Source organism: Coffea arabica, chromosome 2c, assembly GCF_036785885.1.
Source record: "Coffea arabica cultivar ET-39 chromosome 2c, Coffea Arabica ET-39 HiFi, whole genome shotgun sequence".
In the NCBI taxonomy this organism is placed as follows: domain Eukaryota; kingdom Viridiplantae; phylum Streptophyta; class Magnoliopsida; order Gentianales; family Rubiaceae; genus Coffea; species Coffea arabica.
The window spans coordinates 10,172,302-10,193,800 of NC_092312.1; the positions used below are offsets into that span (position 1 = coordinate 10,172,302).

The window sequence follows — 21,499 nt, forward strand, 5'->3', positions numbered from 1 at the left end:
TGAATTTTCTTCTTCTTTGCTTTTGTTTCCTCCACTCCACAATATACCTTAAAATTAAACCCCACAAGGTGCATTGCCAAAATGGCTGGTGAAGTGCAGTATTTTTCCAGATCTCTGGCCAACCCAGAGGCTCTTAGTAATATAGATCAAAGTGTTCAAAGGCGAACAGCCAACTACAAACCAAATATCTGGAAACATGAACTCTTACAATCTCTTGCTAGCAAATACACTGTGAGATTTCGTTACTCTCACGCACCAGAATGTTGTCTAGCAACTTGTATATGTTTTGCGTTTATTATACTCGTACATGCATCACAATGCTCTATTTCTTACAGTCCCATGAATTTTTCACTGTTTATTATGTTTCGTATTTCGTTGATTGGAATTTTTTTTTAAATTTGGCCTCGAAGGGGGCCATTTTTTTTTTTTGGAACTGCATTCTTTGAAATTATTGTTCCCTTTCACCATATTTGGTAGGTCACAAAAAGAATCGTCAACATTATTTGTGTGAAGAGAATGTATCCAATATGTTTAGCAGAAAATGATTTGTTGATTGTCACTATGATTGCCAAACTTTTAATTCTACTTATTCAGTCTTTAACCAGCTGGAAATTGTCTTAAAATGATCCTCCAGCATGTTTTTAGTACGGTTTTCACTTCTCCCTAATGATTGTAGTTTGCTCTTAATTTGCCCTCTAACGTCATTTAAATTTTAGTCACAAAAACATGGTGCGATGATTTACTTGGGGCTGGTTATAAACTATGTAGAAACAAAAAGGGTAAGTTATATATATATATATATATATATTGTTAGTGATGTTACAGGTAAGGTGATGAATGAAAGTTGGTGAAGATGTAGAAGCTACTTTAGAGCGTATGCTTCACAAACAGATGCTCCGACAATTCATTTTCACTGGAAAGGACATTCAGTTCAAAATAGGGGAAAAAAAATTGAGAACAATTTTAGAAATATTTTGGCAAAAGGAATCTACTTTTCCAGCCTTACTTGGCTAAAGTTCAAATTTGCACGTTAAGTTTGCAAATCACACGAGATTTGGCAATTTATTACATGTGGGACATCTTTTTAATCTGTTGAAATTGAAACTTTCCTCTCAGGAAGAGAAATACGAAAGGAAAGCCCAGAAGCTAAAGGACGAATTGAAAGAGACGTTTGCGGATGCAAGAGATACACTGTCCAATCTAGAGCTTGTTGACTGCATCTGGAAACTTGGTCTGGCCAATTACTTCCAGGAAGAAATCGCTAATTTACTGAACACCATAAGCTCTGGAAGAAGCCTCAGCACTTTCATGGAAAATGATCTTTATGCTACAGCCTTATGCTTTAGAATTCTCAGGCAACACGGGTTCGAAGCTTCTCAAGGTAGATTACTGAACAGCTGCCAACCTTAAGAAATGTTTCGATTTTCAAGAAATTTGATTTTATTTTTGTTGCAAAAGCGGTAATCATGGCTACTTTCTAGTGCAGGCATGAACAATTAATTTAATTATTCGTGATTATGCAACTATTAATATATAATGGTGAAATAAGCATCTTTGTGTTGGTGTTGTAACCTAGCATGAATAAAAGATAAAAATAAGGCAGTAATATATGGTTTTAAACTAGAGGTGGCAAATCAACTCACTTAACTAAATTTACCCATATCCGCCCATGAATATATGGGTATGGGTATCTTAAATTTTTGTATATGGGTATAAATGGGTTACCCAATAATACCCATTTTATTGGGTATAAATGGGTATTATTGGGTAACCCATCAAATCCAATTAACCCATTTAGAATTCTCTTCCCCCCAAGTCTCTTCTTTTCCCCCACCGTTTTTTTTCAAATTTTTTATTTTGTCACGATGTTAACTACTTTTGTTTCATTATTATTATTATTATTATTTGTTGGTTTTATCTTATTATTTTATTTTCTCTTAGTTTGTTAACTTGCTCATTTTTTAGCATTACCAATTTATGATAAATTTTAGCCTATTTTCTTATCTTTATAAAATGAAATTTTAAATTTATATATGAAAAAATGTTAGGGGTTCAAAATTTTTGGATTAAGTTTTTATATTAATTTTTATAGTACTTAGTTCAAATTTTTATATTCTTATTATTCAATTATTAAATAATAGGTAATTTTGTGACATAGAGTATAAATGAAAAAAAATTGGTAATTAAGTTTATTGAACATTATAAGTAAATATTTAAAACTAATGATGGGTACAAAGAGTGGTATAAATTGATAACTTAGTTTGCAAAAATGAATTTAAATGAGTTTACAAAAAGTTAAAATAAATGGGTTATAAATGAGTAATTAGGTTACTCAATTCATTTTTTAACTTACCCATTTATACCCATCTAATTAAATGGGTATAAATGAGTTGACTCACTTATATCCATTACCCATTTTACCCAACCCAAACCCGTCCAAGTCACCTATTTTAACACCTCTATTTTAAACCATGCCGCCATGGTACGATCAACCGTAGTTTTGACCATCCTAATATGTACCATTTTTCAGATATAGGAATTTGTTCCGTCTTAAATTTGAAGTGTTCATGACAACACGTCCAAAGTTTCACGGTTCTTTGATCAGAGCGTGTCAACAGCCGTCGTCCGCACTCGTCCTTTTTGTTGAGAACTATGCTGTTTAAGAATGCTCGGTGGGGTTGATCGTTTAATGGTCGAGAAATCTCCTCCCCATTTTTTGTGTCCTTTAGACAGCATTAAAACTGTAAAAGTCATTAATCTTTGACAGAAAAAGCTACCGGAAAAACAAAAAATTTTTTCCCTCGTACGAAGAAAAGATAAAAAGGGGATTTAAAAAGTAAAGAAAGAGCGTGTTATTTAAATGTAAAAACTCTAATTTCTAGGGTATCGATAGCCCATTATACCACATCTCATGTCTGAGTTCTTATTGACCAAGAATTTATCTTTCTCTTCACACATATTTAATAAACCATCATTAATGAGACTTGTTTTGATACATAAAGCTAATTTAATTGGAGTTTCCAACTCCAGATCACCGCTAATATTAATTTGAGGAAGAGATATTAATTAATCCTCTAGCATCTTCTCTTAGTAAATATTGAATTTGTTTCTCTTCATGACTTGTTTCATGCACTCTAACTATTGGGATGGCCACATGTTCAGACATGTTTCTGGGATTCGTGAATGAAGCCGGAAAATTCAAGGCAAGCATAGCTTCGAATGTGGAAGCTTTGGTTGAGCTCTTTGAAGCATCGAATCTTGGCTCAGAAGGAGAGAACATATTAAATGAGGCTAATTTATACTCTATCAGAAGTCTCGAGCCATATTTTGCTGCAAGCTCTTGCAATCAGGCTTTGAGTCTTCCGTTGCACTGGACAGCTGAATGGTACAACATCAAGAAACGCATTTTAGCATATGAACAAGAGGATAAAATTAATCCCAAATTAGTGGAGTTGGCAAAGCTTAACTTCAACATAGTTCAAGCAGCGTTCCAGAAAGATCTCAAGGAGATATCAAGGTGATTTATCATGCCATAATTTTTCGACCAATTAAGCAGAATAATTTGACCAAAACAACAATAAAAGTGACATTTTTTAAAAAATCTCTTTTCTTTCCTGATTTAGATGGTGGATGGAGCTTGGAATCACGGAAAAATTGAGCTTTTCCAGGGACAGAATGGTTGAAAGCTTTCTTTATGCTGGGGGAGTAGCATTTGAGCCTGAACATGGAAGTCTGAGAAAATGGCTAAGCAAAGTCATTAAGTTGGTATTAATAATTGATGATGTTTATGACATTTATGGTTCCTTGGAGGATTTAGAGTGCTTCACCAACGCTGTTGATAGGTTAGTACATTAATTTCGTTGACCCATTCTTCTATCTCATGTTCTCCACAATATCACAATATGTCCATATGGAAAATTGATTTTTTTTTTTTTAACGTTGTGTATACGTAATATGAATATATTGCATGCACAAAATAACAAATAAATAAAACCTTGGTATAAATTGCATAATATATTTGTCTATTACAGAAAAAACCTTAATACATGTTAAAACATGATCAATTCTTGACCATAGGTGGATGCCTGAGGAAGTGAAGAATTTACCCGAGTGCATGAAGACTTGTTTCTGGACATTGTACAACACTACAGATGCAATAGCAATTGAAATTCAGAAAGAAAAAGGTTGGAGCTCAGCGTCACCGCATCTACAGAAAGCAGTACGTTCTCAAATCAACTTCCATGCATAAAATAAGATTAATTAATTAACTTATTCTGCATTTCAGCTAAATTCTGAGCTAAATATTTTTTTTTTCCCCCTCTGCCAGTGGGCAGATTTTTGCAAATCCTTGCTCTTGGAAGCCAAGTGGGATAACCAGGGTTACACACCATCGCTAGACGAATACCTAGACAACGCATCCGTATCCTCATCTGGCCCTCTGCTTTCTCTTCATGTAATTTTCGGTGTCGAAGATCAAACGGCCAAGGATGTTAAGGAAATTTTTGAAGAGAATAAGGATATCATTGACTATACCTCACTCATAATTCGTCTATGCAATGATCAGGGGACATCCACAGTAAGTAAAATTATTTAATCAATGGAATTATATGTCATGTGTTTCTTTAAGTGAATTTATTTAACTCATGTTCAAATTCTGAATTATTTGCAGGCGGAATTAGAGAGAGGAGATGCACCATCATCAATTTTATGTTACATGCGACAAGAAAACGTCTCAGAAGAAGTTGCTAGGGAGCATATCAGAAGCATAATATGGAGGACTTGGAAGAAAATCAACAGCCGTTGCATCAAAACCAGTACATTTCTGCAAAAATCTGCCAAGTACATAGTAAACGAAGCAAGAGTGGCGCATTTCATTTACCAACATGGGGATGGTTTTGGGGTTCAAGATCGAGAGAATAGGAAGCGGGTCCTCTCTAACTTGATTGAACCTCTTGCGCTAGTTGACTGAGGAAATTTCGGGTACGGATTTGAAGATATATAGCAGTAGTTGTTTGGAAATACTCCGGTACTTTGCCCTTTGTGTATTTGGAGGGTAATTATCTAATGCAGCAACTGTACCCCACATATCATTCTACAATAAGCTACATTGCTGAAAATGTTCTGGAATTTATGAGAAAATATATGGAAATTGGCAGTTTACGGACGTGTCTAATATTAAGTGGTCTCTGCGGATTGACTTGATATGAGGAAGAAAAGGGAGAACGGAGAAGAGGAAAAAAAAAACGATGAAGACAAACATAGAAAAGACAACTGGAAAAAGCAAACCCACAGGAAATCAAGGACGTCCGGATGTCTCTTTGTTTTCTTGTAGCGACTTCGCGAATTAAAAGTATCCTAGATAAATTCTTAAACTCCTCCTTTTTTTCTCTCTCTCGTTTGCCGATCGATTCACTCAAGTAAGTTGTTTAGTAATCAGTAGGTAATATTACTTTATTTATCTTACTAATCATTCAGCAGAGAGCAACATATGGTTGGAAGCTTTTTTTTCTTTTCTTTATCAAAAGAAAAGGGTTTTATAATTGCTAAGAAGTTGACTCATTAGATGCTCAAACCAACTCGAAAGATACCATGCACGGGTTAGTTTGTAATCTAAGCATGCATGTACGACTGACTATCCATAATATATTGTGAGATTACAACAGTTTTTTGGTTCTAGAATGAACATAAGGGACACAAATTCAAGGTGCCAAAATCACTTTTCATATTTGATCTTTTGAAAAATCATGTTTAAATACCATTTTGTGATAAGAAATTAAACTTGTTAGTCAAATTACTGGAGTCGACCCAATGATCAGTGAAGGCTCTTAGGATTTTTTCTGCTGTTAAAGTTCATGATTACAATTCTATACTTGACAGATAAGCGTGAGATTGACGTGGTTGGAATCCTAAACTTGACAGGTAAGCCCGAGAAGAAGGGTGTAGAAAAAAAAAAAAATTGGACTTGCTAGTCATTTTAAACAATACACGTGCCAAGATCAACTTTGCTCTCTAATTAATCTCGTACAACGTCACACACCAAGCCCCAATGCCATGAAGAGATGTGTATCTCTCAACCTAGCAAGGAAACTACACTTGTTTGTTGAAGTACTAAATCACAAAATGATTTTAAGGTAAATTATGCTTCACCCTCCTATCAGTTAGCCTTTTTTCAAATAGCTGTCCTATAATTAATTTAAGAATTATATATATAATCCTTAATAGTTTGGATTACAATTGTTAATCTGAACTTCGCCTCCATAAAATGGAGTCAACTCGAGAAAACTCTGTTGACGTGATAGTCTTGATTGACCCTTTGGAATGCTCTATCCTGCGGCAGGCAGTTTCTGATTCTCCTCTCTATCGAAGGCCTAATTAAGAATCCCATATTCGGTAGAGGCCGTAAAGTCCTGTATTTTTGTGATTCATTTTCAATAAACAACAGTTCTCTTTCCACTAAATCCTAAAGATTATGTAAACTTAACATCTAACACGATTATGTAAGGATTATGTAAATCCACTAAATCCTAAAGATTATGTAAGGATTGCTAACATCTATCACGAAATCCTAAAGATTATCTAAACTTAACATCTGTAATTTTTTCCAAAATCACTTTTCAAGAGTTGATGCTTTGAAATTCACGTTTAACTACCAATTTGCTGATTATGCACATTTTGATCAAATTGGTTCATACACGTGTTTATGAATTCTTTATTCGAGGACTTTTGGCAGAGGCATTTCAGTCCACTTCCTATATCAATAATGGAGTTCAAAGACGCGCCGTACTATCATTAAACATCCAGTGGCGTGTATGTCGTCCCCTTGTTTTTCCTAGATGCATCCTTCAATAACCTTATGCATGAGCTGTAGGATAGGATGCTTCAATCACTAACTGCTCGTCTATTCTTCTTTTACTTCTTCTTCCATGACCAGGGGTCAATTGCAGCTTTTCTCGAGCCCAGAACGTACTGCAGCTCACCTTCTTGTCATGGTGATTAGAGCTCTCTCATTTTATAAAATCTAATAATATTTTCTCTAGACAAAGTGGGAAGTTATGCGTATGCCCAAGAAGTACTTAGAACGCAATAAAAACAATAACAAAGTTGATCAACTTCATTTCTTGCACGAGCGATAAATTAAAGTACTTTTACTTAGTTGAGGCATGGTAACTATTGTCCCTGAACTTTTTATCCTTTTCAGGAAAATATATACTATAAAGAGAGAGCCAAGACTCTAAAAAAGGATGGGATAAATATATGCATGTTTGTGCCCATTCACTTTCTAAGCTGGAGCTTATAGACAGTATATCAAAATTAGGCCTGGACAGATACTTTGTGGAGGAAATCAATGAAGCTCTAAATCATGTCATAGCCTCGAGGGGAAGTACAGCTCTATTTCACAAGAGGATCGTTATTCTACCGCTCTATGCTTTAGGCTTCTTACGCATTACGGTCATAATGCTTCACAAGATTCACGAAAAACTACCTATGAGAGTTCATTCTAATTTTGAGTGTGTAACTACAATGTAGAGGTGTCAAAATTGACGACTCAAATGGGTTCGGACGGATCGTAATTGGATAATAGATATAATTGGATCAATCCATTTATATCCATCCATTTAAATAATTAAATGGATATTCATTTATACTCATTTAATAAATGGGCATGGATATATTCAATTATTTATTTATAAATCGCTTAAAATTTTACTTATTTTTTTGCATGTTGTTTGATAAGAAATAATGATATTTTATTATTCTTAGATTGATAAGAAATTTAAATTTATTTGCTTAACACTCACTAAAAGTTTAGTTTAAATGTATAATTATTTTTAAATGAATATAAATAGATGAGTCTAATCAACTCACTATCCACCAATTAAATGAATTTAATTAAGTACCCATTTAGACCCATTCAAAATTAATAGACAGGTTTGTGCGGGTTATTGATAGATAGGTTTGGACAGGTCAACCTAATTGGATTGTGGTTGGCACGAGTTCAAAAAGAGTCAAAAGTTGATTAACCGTGAAATGGAAAACATGGAATAGATAATTACCTTTTCCATCACTCAACTTATATAATTGCATTGGTTTTTGGATGCGTAACGATTAAAATTGAAGGCACGTAACGCCTTTAAGTAAGTACACCCCTAAATTTCATTCGGCTGGGTTCCAGATATGTTCAAATTTGTGCCAAGCCCGAGCGTCGAAGGTCTCCTTGAGCTTTTTGAAACATCGAATCTTGGTGGAGGAGGAGAAGAAGATGTTCTGACGGAGGCTACATTGTTCTCCGTCGACGGTATTAGTTCTTGCGGACCCGCTAAACAAGTGTTCGAAGCCTTTAGTCTTCCATTGCAATGGAGAGTGGAATGACACAATGTCAAGAAACATATCCATGCACCCAACAAAATCTAAATCGATCGAGTTAGCAAAGCTCAATTTCAATATAGTTCAACCTTCACACTCAGAAGATGTCAAGGAGGTATTAAGGTAAGGAATAACAGCCTAGAATAAACGTGCAACCGTAATAAAGTTTAGTTTACTGAAATTATGTCCTTTTTTCAATAATAAAAGTATGTTGATGTTTTTGAAAGCAAATATTTTTGAGCCTTCAGCACTGGACGGTTCCTACAGTTTGGTCCTGTGTACTGTACTCTTTCATGTTGCTATACAGTGAAAAAATAGATGATGCAACTAGCACTCGAATCCTTGGCGGCAAACGAATTCGAATCACGAATAGTAATTGATGAGTTTTTTTTTTTTTTTTTTTTATCTTTTTGGTTTAGGTGGTGGATGAATCTCAGAAATAAAGAAAAACTGGAGTTTTTCGAGGGACCGATTGGTTGAAAGTTTTCTCGCCGCTGCGGGGACTGCTCCTGAGCCTGAACAACCAAGTCTAAGAAATTGGCTATGCAAAGTCATTAATTTTGATTGCAACAACAGATGACGTTTATGGTTCCTTGGATGAATTAGAATTCTTCACCAATGCTGTAGAGAGGCTTGTATTTCAATCCGATTCATCAAATTCTTCTTACAGCCTTTAATACAGATGTACTTGACGAATAATAGGACGTACAACTTGAATTATCTTAATAATTAGGTGGATCCCTGAGGAAAACAAAGACCTAGATGAAGACAGAAAGATCTGTTTCTGGACATTGATAACCGCTGCAAATGAAATGGCTGCTGAAACTCAGCAAGAAAAAAGGTTGGCCTTCAGTTTTACCGCGTTTACAGAAAACTGTTAGCGGTCTCAAATTTACTACTTCATATCAATGATTGGAAGTTTTTTCTTTTCCTTTTCTTTTTGGAGCTTAATTTCACGTATCAAAAATCTCTCTCCCATTTTTTTTTTTCAATTATTCCTTTTGCTTTCCTAGCGGGCAGGTTTTTGTAAATCCTTGCTCATGGAAGCTGAGTGGGTGTAACAAGGGCTGCAGGCCGACACTTGAAGGGTATCCTGAATGACAATTCATCTGGCCCTTGTTAGAAATACGCGTGCTTGTTTGGAACCATAAGCTATCATTCCTGAATGACGTAATTTTTTTTTAGTGGGGTCAGGTGTTGTACGTGTCAGTTGATTTATCAATTAATGGATGTTCCATCACCGCCAATGCATCGAGACTTTGTGATCAAACCTTGCGTCCCATCAATTTGTTAAAATTAAATGTGACCTTGGTTAAAAAATTCAGTCAAGTGTATAGTACACCCGTCTGGTCCGATGATAATTCAGTCCCCTCTGAGTTTCCTCAAAATTTCTTCAGATCCTCTCTTTTCGTATAGTGTAGAAAACTATCGTATCCGTAAAAAAAATAATAATAATAATAATAATAATAATAATGGATGTTCCATCATGTTTGTTTCCATACATCAACCGTCTACAGGGGAGAGTATCCAGTGCAGGCTCATTAACCGTCAATTGCCGAAGACAAGTGCATGAGGGCCGTTGATCCCCAATGAAAAACACTAGAAAATTGGATCCGGATCCTTTATTTGGTGAAGAGTCATGATGTTGGCATTAACGAAATTCGTATTTTGATGAAGTACATAATTACCTTCAACATACAAAGCCCGTTCGAGATTATTTAATAATCTACAACTATCTATACTATATATAAAGGGAGAGGGGAAGGGGTTAGTGTAAACTTTTTTGTGTCATTTTTTGAGAATTTCTATGTTACCCTCCAAATAAAGAATAAAATGATACTGTCATGTCTCTAAAATAAACATACACAAATGCATAAACAGGCCCTCATTTTTCTAGCCTAGCATAACTTCCAATAAAGTAATTACCGCCAGCAACTTCCTGTCCAAAAAGAAATGAAAAGGAAAAATGCAACTCTTTTGTCCATATTTCTCAAAACAAATAACCCTCCGGCAACTACTAAAAAATTTAATAATTTTTCTTTTAAAAAATTTTCCTTCTATCTAGATTGAGACACACATAGGTTGTGCCATTTCCATTAGTTACAAATTGTATTGTGTCATCCTACCCTCAAACTATAAATTACAGTTGACAATATATAATAGCAAGAGAAGTATTTAACCTATCAAAGGGCATATTTAGAGTCTATTATAACATTAATAATAGTTTTTGTTCAAAGGTCATAATTGCATAATCAACTGATGGTTTTTAATCCTAGGTTCAAGAGGTCATATTGAATGATGGACACAGCGAGGGGCGGGGAGGAGCACCGATCCCCTCCCCACTCAAAACAGTTTCTATAATCTTGAAATCCTCGATAGTAGAATTAGTTGTTGACTAAAATTATATCACCTTGGCCCACCCAAGTATGATTCTTGGTAGATCTTTTGTTTCTTTTCTTTTTTTTTTTCTTTTTTACAAAGGTGTCTTATACCAAATTAACAATTAGTTTCCTTATAAAAGTATACCATTAGTATATAATTAAGGAAACATTAATTTTTCTTTTAAGCAAGTGATAGGTTATAATTTTATCATTTATTTTATTATTAATTTCTTTTATTACCAGATCCAATGTGCATTAATTGTTCGATTTTACTTATTTTTGGCATTTATACTTATCATAGGGACTTGGAGCAAAATATAATAAATGAGTGAAAATCTCGCATTACAAGTGCTGTCTGGCGGGGTCGTGTAAACTCAGATTTCCACAAGTCCAGAAGGTACGAGAAAGGCGTGTGATATCAACCACTAATTGAAAGTGCAATATGGGAGCCGGAAAAAAAAAAAAACTCTATTACTCTCTCCGTCCCATTTTGTTAGTCTTGATTTTTTTTTCACACAGATTAAGAAAGTGTAATTAATTTGGTTGAAAACATAAATTTAGATTAATAATTTCCTAAAATACCCTTATGCTAATCACGAAAAGTGCCAATTAATATCAGTTACAGCTAATGGGTTAGTATTGGAAAAGCTCAATGTATTCAATGTAGTGGGTTAGTGTTTAATAACAATGTATTAATAATAAGATATTTAATAAGGGTATTTTAGATAATTTGAAAGATTACTATATTTTTTAATGGGAAAGTGGACTATAATTTGGGACGGATAAAAAAGAAAAATAAAACTATTAATGTGGGACGGAGCAGTAAGTTTCATTTACTTTTGGAATGGCGGCTCAGCGGGAAAGAAGAAAGCCAAAGTTTGATTAGGACTCTAGTGCTTTTGGGAGTAGCGGCCGCAAGATAGAAACGAACAGACTGAGTGGGGCAGCCGCGACTTCACTTTGGATTATTCGTGTGAGCCTCTGGCTAGAGGCTACGGAGAAGACATTGAATTTGTTTGGACAAAGATAATTTGATTTGCAAAATTTATTCTCACAAATTTCAATAACTTTTTTATCTTCTCAGTCACCTTTTTATTTCATAAACATCATATCACAAAAAATGCTACAGTAAATATCTCAAATAAATCATCCAAATAAACTCTTATCCAAACAAACTCATTAGCATCCCCTTTCACTTTGTACTTTTCCTCTTATTTTTAATTATTCGGATTTCTTCACCATATAGAGAAGAATGTCCTCGACAATTACTGTGTTGAATTGTCGCATGGGATTTTTTTCATAGAGATGAATTAACTCTCCTTTTCTAGCTAAGGAACTACGGATGCTTTGATTCGCCTAATAATTATGAGATCGATTTAATTTTATATTTTCTTTTTATTTATTGGTATTCGCATATTCCCTGGTTACAGTGCTTATGATTGTTTAATTAATTGATTGTCTTGAATCCGGATAATTAGTTAATTTGATAATCTATTGTCAATTGAGACGTTAAATCCATAATTGTTTAATTGTCTCAAAATAGTGATAACTGGCATGATTGGATTCGTGTCAGGGGAATACGCGGGCTAACCTAAAATAACCATAGTAGTGTGTTATTTGGTTAGAATATGGCTCCTCTAATACGTAAGGCAATTGGGGAATTAAATCTTACAGGCGTATCTAAAATTATTTCTCAATTAGGGCAGTGATTAATGGGCGTACCTTAATCACCGACACAGTAAGGAGGAGTTGACTGTCATCGCTTGTTTGTCAGTTGTAACCTATTTATTGGTAAATAATTGGATTCGACTTTGCATCGATGATCAATTAGGTGAACCATTGCTGAAGTTATTTCTTGGTTAGATCCTTAATTATCACCCATTTGATTTTAGTAATTTGTTATTTAATTTTTTAGTAGTTTCTTAGATTTTATTTGAATTTCTTTGATTGTCACCTTCTGCACAAAAACACTCACTTTGTTACTGTGAATTTGAAAAGAAACAGTTACACTCAGTGAATTCGACCCTACTTACCACTATTTACAAGAATGGACTTTAGTTGAGCAGGTTTTTATTATTGCACAGGCTGACAACCTGTCAGCAAGTGCCCTGTAAGAAATCAATTCTTAGTTACTATAAATTTAAAATAGCAACTAAGGTAACACTATACCATATAGAAAGATATAGAGTCTAATTTTCACATTTTACTTTATGCTCTGTTTTTTTATCATTAAAAATATCTTTTTCCTGATTATCATCTATTGGATTTTTATTTTACATTTAATGTGCTTTATTTAATATTATTTTCTTCTGCTATCATATTTACCTTCAACACGCTCTGCCCGTTTGTGACATTATACGGTTATGCTCATGCCAAGATTAGCGTTGCTCCAGGTTTAATTTATAAGATCTTTTACAACGCCAAAGAAAATGAAGAATTTTAACACCATCCATGCTAACTCATCATGAACATTCGATGTAAATGATCAGACTCCATTCACGCTATTTCTGAATACATTATTGTTTTTGGCAATTACATCCTGATGAGTTTAAATCCAATTTTGCTTCTACTGCTGTTTATCTTGTTTTAGGGGCTTCATGAATTAAATGTGAATTTGTTCAAGTCGTGCACGAGCTGATTGAAAAACATTTAACACGTGTAGGCAAGTTTACACGTACGCTTTGCATGAATCTTTCCATGTATCTAGTATGGAAATGAGATGATCAGTCTTCCAAGTTCATTTCATTTCCCTATTACATGGAAAGATTCATGCATGGAAGATAAAAAAAAGTTAGCACCGACTGTTACGGTCTATCAAGTGTGGAAGGCTAAGAATTATAACCATAGAAACATAAAAATGAATGGAAATTACTTTTTCACTCACCTTCTTAATCTTTAGAAATGCTGCAATAACGATTTATGCAACGTATGTCGAACCGCGAAATGGCGGGTCACAAACTTGAAAATATGTAGTCCATCACAATCGACTTGTATAGCATAGTTCGCTTTCTCGACGCGAAGCCGTGCCAATTTTTGTTGTTGCTAGGCGATGGATCGTGCTTAGACACGAGCTGGTGAGGCACGATTCTTTCAATTGTTTCTATGGTTTTTGAAACTTCATGTATCACCTTCGCCAAATTTGTTGGGTACCACTACCAGTAGATGCTATAGACACTTTGTCTTGTTCAATTGCACTAGGTTTGTTTTGTTCGCGATAAAATCCAATCAAAATTCCATTGTCTACATGATTACAAAATAAAGACAATAGTTAGGTGACATTTCAATATCATTTATTGAAGGTGGTGTCGAATATTGTTTGTTAGGCTTATTGATAATGCCTTGAGCCCATGAAGAAACAAATAAGGTCTAAAAATTAAATTACAAAGTTGGAAGAAGTCTCAAAAAGAAGTACCCTCACCATGATGGCTAAGGTAAAACCGCAGAAGCAAATATGAGCAATGTTCTATTTTTTCTTTTTTAAGTGGAAAGTTTTGAATTCAAGATCTTATATTTACAATTTTTCTTATCTTAACATCCAAACCAATCTTCCCTTACAAATATAAACATGTAGATTTATTATTATTTTTCATTCAGCTTATTCATTTTTGAAATGCAAATAGCTGGTAAGAGTCATGTCAACATATATTGCATGCTTCCAAATTAACTAGTTTATTTATTCTAAATGAAAAGAATCCCGTCACCATAATGGCGGGTCATAAACTTGAAAGTCTGAAGTCCATTATAGTCGAGTGCAACACTGCAACGGCATGGCGTTTCACGGTCCCCTTCATCAACCCGAAACTGTGCCGTTACTTTTGTTGTTGTATTTAGCGTTGATGGATCTCGCAGGACAGAGGGGTTAAGGCATGATTTCTTCCTGCACTTTTTGGTCATTGAAGAACTGATTCCAAAACTAATTTAGGTGTCATCCAATAGATGATTTTTGTTCAGGTATGTAATAATTTTAGAAGCCCAACCTGGGGCAGCTCGTGTGATGTGTTGCTCCTATTTAGAATATGGCCACTAAGAATCGAATCCAGGAATTAACGTGTTCGAGATGAATGAGCCTCTTCTCTCGGATCGCAGAGGATTAGTCGGGCCGAAGGTCCGGATATCCCTGTATTGAAAAAAAAAATGTAATAATTTTAGAAAGTAAATCTTTGTAATGTGTGCCCATGTTTAACAAAATCCATGACAAGAACTCTCTGTAACTCGTTTTTTTGGGCAAGTTACAGTCTTTGCACGATTCTTCCTTGTAGGGAAATGAGACTAATGTTCTGGAGGCGGGCAATTACATTATCATTTCCAAGTGGTGGTATCTTCAACTGGCAGAGGATTGAATTAGGGATTAAATTGACATCCACTGAAGCTTGTAATGATCATGAAGTTCTTATCCTTGGTCTCTACAACCCCCGCCACTAGCGCCACTAATTAACCACAATCACCACCTCTACCGCAGATGGTTGGCCATTTTTACTGCCAAAACTTTTTAACTTATTTGTGGAATCAATCAAATGATCGTCTGCCAGCGAAATTAGTCAGTTCGTGCAAGTTTCAGAATCATATACAGCACCAAAACTGGGACGCATCTCTATTTATAGTAGGATAGATTATAATCTGCTTCCACTGTGTAGGATATTATCTTCGCAATAACATGGTTGATGAGATGCGACGTGTCTCTTGGTGTGGGGTTCCAAAATCAAGAGCAAAGTGGAGTCTTAATATGGATTACGGAATTACTTGTAAGTGTTTTAATCATGGGCAATTGTTTTTGTCTTAAGCTATATACTTTGGTAGAGTTCTACTTGATATACTACACTGTACATGTAGCTTTCTGGCCCGTGCTGTGAGTACACTTCAATCTTCATAGGAATTCTTGAAGATAACCATCAAGAGTCAAGATGATGAATTGAGCCCCAAATTTCATTCCAAATGAAGAGAGTCCTAATCCGCGTACGGCGGGTCATAAACTTGAAAGTTTGTAGGGTAAATTACACTTTATCCAGTGGTTTAGCGATTTTTTACATAATCCTTCTATAGTTTCAAAAGTTATACATAACTCCCTTATGATTTGAATTAAAGTGTTAAAGAGACAGAAATAATCATTCGTAACGGAACCTTTAAAAATATCGAAATTAATCTTATGAATACGTGACACACTAATCCCGTATGGTTTTATGTTATATTTAATGTTTTATCATATTATCCCCTTATGATTTTCAAAATATACACATAACCTCTCTTGGTTAATAAATAATTTTCAACTTTACATAAGAGTATTTTTGACATTTTAGGTGACTCTGTTACCAATGATCATTTTCGTCATTTTAACACTCTAATTCAAATCATAAGGAAATTATGCATAGCTTTTGAAATCATATAGGAGTTATGTAGAAAACTACTAAATCAAAGGAAGATAAGTGTAATTTGCCCAAGTTTGTACTGCCATCACAATCGAAACCAATCTTGTGGTTCCCTTTACCATGTTTTTTCGTTGCTACATGCGATGGATCTCACATAGAGATTTTAATGGCGATGGACGGGGCACGATTTCATCATTTGTCTCGGTTATCTGTGGGATGGGGTGACCGCGGGTCACCCGCCCCGCAGGGGGTTAATGGGAAGGGGGTTGGGGCAGGGGGCGGGGGAATTTTTTTCCCGCCGGTTAGAAACGGGGCGGGGAGTGGGGGAGTGTATCCCCGCCCCATCCCACGCCCCGCCACCCGCTTTAAAAAAATAAATATATAAAATATATATGTATATAATTATATATAATGTATAATTTAATTAGTTACAAATTTATGATAATGATATTATTAGTTATATATATTATATAATGTCTATTAGTGTATATAATATAATTGATATTATTAATTATACTAATAATTATATATGTGTACTAATACAAATTATTAATTGGTTATACTAAATTTACTAATATATTTATACTAAATCCCTAATTAAACTTAATACAATAACATTTTTTTTCTTAAAAAAAGCACAAGCACAATAATGAATTAGTGATTATATTTGTACAAAACGTAAAAACTTGGCTACTTTAGTTATATTTATTCATCATGTTGGATTGTATTCAAATAATTTTTATTTGATTGTTTTTATAAGTTTCAATTGTAAAATTACAATGAATAATAATTTGATGATGTGTTGATATTTTAGTACTTGATTATTTGCTAAAATTTAACCATAATAAAATTATATAACAAATTTTTATTAGCCCCACAGGGGTACCCGCGGGGAAAGCGGGGCGGGACGAGGATGAGGCGGGGGGAGCGGGGGACGGGGGATGGGGCGGTGGTGGGGGGAGTTTGTAGGCAGCAGGGCGGGGGATGGGGGAGGGGTCCCCCGCCCCAACTCCGCCTTGTTGCCATCCCTAATCGTGCGCATTTCTGCACTTTTTCTATCAAATTGGAACACGTTTTTGATGAATTCTTTAGTCCAGTAGTTTAGTTTATAGAGAAATTTCGGCCCGCTTCCACTATAAATAATGGAGTTCAAAGAAGAGGCCTAACCATCTTTAAACACTCGGCATTGTATATCCCTTCTTCTTGTTTTTCCTCCATGTATCCTTCAACAACCATAGGCATGAACTCTAGGATAGGATCCTTCAATCACCATATGCTGATCTTTTCTTCTTCTACTTTTTCCCTGACTAGTGTTGAAGCGAAGGCAGGAACTAATAGTGATAAGATAGATCAAAGTGTTCAAAGGAGAACAGCCAACTACAAGCCAAACATATGGAAACATGAACTCCTTCAATCTCTCACTAGCCAATTTTCAGTAAGAACTCTGGTTCTTGATTGCCATGCATGTAATCAACAGACGCATGTGATAGCTAAGCTCCAATCCACAAGAATGGAAATATCCATGCTACCTAGAGTGACCTATTAAATTATCATCCTCTTTTTTTAAATTCTTTATATTGAACCTCGTCACCTTTTTGATCATGGTGATTAGAGTCCTCCCAATTTATGACGACTAGTGATATTTTCTCCAGATGAACCAATGGCTAAAATTAGGAGTGCTTTTCGTACTTAACTTCGTTCCTTGTACGTGTGATTAATAAATAAATAAATGTACTTTATATACTTAGTTGGCATATAGTAACTATAAGGTGGTTGCACCATAGCTACAATACTTCCATTCTACTTGAAATATTTTTCCCTCTTTTCAGGAAAAGAAATACAAAACTAGAGCCCAGACACTTAAAGAGGATGTCAAATGCATGTTTGTGGAAGCTAGTGACACATTGTCTAAGCTGGAGCTTATAGACAGCATATCAAAATTAGGTCTCGACAAATACTTCATGCAGGAGATCAAAGAAGCTCTAGATGCCACAGCCTTAAGCAACAACACCTCTGTTTTAAAAGGAGATCTTTACGCTACCGCACTCTGCTTTAGGCTTCTTAGGCATCACGGTTATCATGCTTCACAAGGTACGTACATGCAAACTACTTGAGAGAGTTCCTTGTAAATATAAAGTATTTATGAGTGCTCAAAAGCAGGCAAAATTTGATTGAATGTGAAAAGCAAAATATGGAAGAAAAAAATTGACTTCTGGATCGTTTAATCTACGTAATTCAATATGTCTTGGAGGGGTAACACTTCAATTGAAGGAAACGCTTTAAACTTCGTTTGAATTGAAGAGTTAGATGAAAGATTTCAAATCCATTAAAATTGCTCTAGTTGCTTGAATTATTTAACATGTATTTGGATTTGTAATTCACCAAATATTAGAATATATTTTAAATACTAACATAATTGATGATTTGCAAATTTAAATACCTCATAAATAATTTAAACGATTAGACATATTTAAAAGGATTTCAAATCCTTCGTCGAATCCCTCAATCAAAACACAGCCTAAAGAATTTACGTTTTTTCCCCTCACTTTCAATTTGGATGGATTTCAGATATGTTCCTAGATTTTGTGGATGGAACTGATAAATTCATCCCTAGCCCGAAAGTAAGCATCAAAGGGTTGCTTGAGCTTCTTCAAGCATCAAATCTAGGTGGAGAAGGAGAAGATCTTTTGACTGAGGCAGGATTATTCTCTATCGAAAATCTTAGTGGTTTTGGGGCCTCGTCAGATAACATGCTTGCCAAACAAGTGTATGAAGCTATAAGTCTTCCAATTCAATGGAGAGTGGACTGGTACAATGTGAAGAAACATGTCCAGGCGCATGAAAAAAATCATGAATCAACAAAGTCTAAATTGATCGAGTTAGCAAAGCTCAATTTCAATCTAGTTCAATCTTCACACCAAGAAGATCTCAAGGAGGTTTCAAGGTAATGAATAACAACAAAGAAAATATCTTGGAGTGCAAATGAAAGGACACTAACCTCGAGATTAAAAATCCAGTTTGTTCTCGCTTATTGTTTGAATTTGATTCCTTTTTCAAAATAAAGAAAAAAGTCCGTTGAGTTCTGATAATTTTACGTTCTAGCCTTCAGTTATTCAGGATTATTACACTTTGTTCTTCTTACCATGCAGTGAAAAAAAAAATAGAAGATGCAACTAACGGGAATCCTAATTGTCAAATGGTAATTGTTAAGCCTTTAATTTCTTCGTTTAGGTGGTGGATGAATCTTGGAATCAAGGAAAGGCTGAGCTTTTCGAGGGACCGAGTGGTTGAAAGTTTTCTGTATGCTGCGGGAACTGCTCCAGAGCCTAAACAAGCAAGTCTAAGAAAATGGCTGAGCAAAGTCATCAATTTGATTCTAATAACAGATGATGTTTATGACGTTTATGGTACCCTGGATGAACTAGAAATCTTCACCAATGCGGTTGAGAGGTTTGCAAATAACTATAATCCTGTTTGTCAACCGTTGTAATTACTGGCAACAAATAAAGTTGTACGCGACAAATCATAGGATCTATAACTTGAATTGTCTTAATTAGGTGGAGCCCTGAGGAGATTAAAGAGCTACCTGAAGGCATACAGATATGTTTCTGGACATTGCTAAATACTACAAATGAAATGGCAGCTGAAATCGAGCAAGAAAATGGTTGGACACCAGTTTTACCATATCTACAGAAAACGGTAATTAGCTATCTGATCAAATTTACTCCAAATCAGTTATTGAAAGTGTTTTTTTGGTGAGCTTTCATGTATCAACGGTATTTATTTGAGTTTCTTTTTCCCTATTTTTCCAGTGGACAGATTTTCTGAAATCCTTGCTCGTGGAAGCTAAGTGGTACAACAAGGGTTACACGCCATCACTTGAAGAGTATCTTAACAATGGTTGGATATCTTCATCTGGGCCTCTGCTTTCTGTGCTTGCAATCCTGGGTGTAGCGGATAGGAAGACACAAAATGTTGCAGAATATCTTAAAGATTGTCAGCAGATTATCCACCATTCCTCACTCGTAATCCGGCTTTGCAATGATCAGGGAACATCTGCGGTACATAATTACTTGGGGTGTATGGTTTTCATAACTTGCTATTGTCAGCTAATGTCAGATTTTAGTTTACTTAGTACAACAAATCATATATTTCTTTAATCTCTTAATTTTGTTTTTTGTGTTCATCATAATTGGCAAATGTTGGTATTAATTGACAATTAATTGTCCTAATGATATAGGCGGAACTAGAGAGAGGAGACGCTGCTTCATCAATCTTATGTTACATGAGAGAAGCAAACGTTTCAGAAGAAGTGGCCAGGGAGCACATCAAAAGCCTAATCGTGAAGGCCTGGAAGCAGATTAATGGATACTGCATTTCGTGTCCTCCATTTCTACAAGAACCAGCCAAATATATCACAAATACAGCAAGAGTAGCACATTTCATGTATCAACACGGAGATGGATTTGGTGTCCAAGATCGTGAGACTCAAGACCATGTTCGGTCCAACTTCATTGAACCCATTCCAATCAACTGACCAAACTATTGCTGTTCAATGTTCATGCATGGCTCAATTAAAGTACCTAAATGTTTTGTTAAATCTATCTAGCCAGTGCTTGTGGTTTCATTAATTATATTTGATAACTTTGAACCCAAAATTAAGCCTCCCAGAATGGATTATTCCTGTATGATGCAGGGTTTACACATTGCAATTGATGTATCAGTTAATGCCTTAATGCAAGGTCTCTATCAACGTTTTTAAAATTTGATCAGTCAGCACAATTAATGACCAAACTTCATTGAACCCATTCCAATCAAATGACCAAACTATTGCCGTTCAACGTTCATGCATGGCCCAATTAATATATCTAAATATTTTGTTAAATATATCTAGCTAGTGCTTGTCACTTTCCTTGTGGTTTTATTAAGGGATAATTTCATAAGCCTTCCCTAATGTTTCTGGATATTTTACTGGCCACCTTCAAGTTTTGAAAATTATACTAACGTCCTTTGAGGTTAATCATCTCGTAATATTTAGCCCCAATCAATAATTAAAAGATGATTTTAGGAGAGAAAAAATAATATAATTTTATCATTGCTCCTTATCTACTATATTATTTAATTAATTTAATACCAATCCACATATTAAAAAAAATACTAAAATTTGTTGTTTATCGTTAGAGATCAAATGACATATAATATCAAAAAATATATATCATTTTATATTCTTCAATTAATATAGTATTCAAATTATTTTTTTCAATTACATACCCATCGTCAAACATAATCAACAACAAATAATAAAAAATATTTGCAACCAAAATATTACAAAGAACAAATTTTAACATCATAAATACTCTTATCAACATATTAAAATTAGTTACCGAGATT

The 21,499-nt window shown here is 34.8% G+C and overlaps 2 protein-coding genes across 3 annotated transcripts; both read left to right on the forward strand.

The window, feature by feature from the left end:
- LOC113721891 (alpha-farnesene synthase) lies at nt 1-5,164 on the forward strand. Its single transcript, XM_027245585.2, has 7 exons — nt 1-231; nt 1,117-1,381; nt 3,163-3,517; nt 3,624-3,842; nt 4,078-4,219; nt 4,328-4,576; nt 4,670-5,164. The coding sequence occupies exons 1-7, from the start codon at nt 82-84 to the stop codon at nt 4,967-4,969; spliced, it is 1,680 nt and encodes a 559-aa protein (XP_027101386.1). The 5' UTR covers nt 1-81; the 3' UTR covers nt 4,970-5,164.
- A 12,092-nt stretch (nt 5,165-17,256) lies between these two features.
- On the forward strand, nt 17,257-20,880 carry LOC113723870 (alpha-farnesene synthase). 2 transcript variants are annotated; one of them, XM_072074273.1, is made up of 7 exons: nt 17,257-17,543; nt 17,938-18,199; nt 18,677-19,052; nt 19,340-19,558; nt 19,666-19,807; nt 19,921-20,188; nt 20,349-20,708. In XM_072074273.1, exons 1-7 carry the CDS (start codon nt 17,325-17,327, stop codon nt 20,471-20,473), a joined length of 1,611 nt encoding a protein of 536 aa, XP_071930374.1. In that variant the 5' UTR covers nt 17,257-17,324; the 3' UTR covers nt 20,474-20,708. The 2 variants fall into 2 exon arrangements, with proteins under 2 accessions (XP_071930374.1, XP_071930373.1); XM_072074272.1 differs by having other exon boundaries at nt 17,258-17,543; nt 19,921-20,169; nt 20,349-20,880.
- Nucleotides 20,881-21,499: the final 619 nt, after the last annotated feature.

What these genes read in the sequence shown, in the direction of transcription:
- LOC113721891 (XM_027245585.2), top strand. Translation starts at nt 82, where the DNA reads ATGGCTGGTGAAGTGCAGTATTTTTCCAGATCTCTGGCCAACCCAGAG. An exon ending in CTCTTGCTAGCAAATACACT is followed by an intron (nt 232 to 1,116) that starts GTGAGATTTCGT and finishes CTTTCCTCTCAG; the next exon opens with GAAGAGAAATACGAAAGGAA. An exon ending in CACCGCATCTACAGAAAGCA is followed by an intron (nt 4,220 to 4,327) that starts GTACGTTCTCAA and finishes CCCCTCTGCCAG; the next exon opens with TGGGCAGATTTTTGCAAATC.
- LOC113723870 (XM_072074272.1), top strand. Translation starts at nt 17,325, where the DNA reads ATGTATCCTTCAACAACCATAGGCATGAACTCTAGGATAGGATCCTTC. An exon ending in TACCATATCTACAGAAAACG is followed by an intron (nt 19,808 to 19,920) that starts GTAATTAGCTAT and finishes CTATTTTTCCAG; the next exon opens with TGGACAGATTTTCTGAAATC. An exon ending in ATGATCAGGGAACATCTGCG is followed by an intron (nt 20,170 to 20,348) that starts GTACATAATTAC and finishes CTAATGATATAG; the next exon opens with GCGGAACTAGAGAGAGGAGA.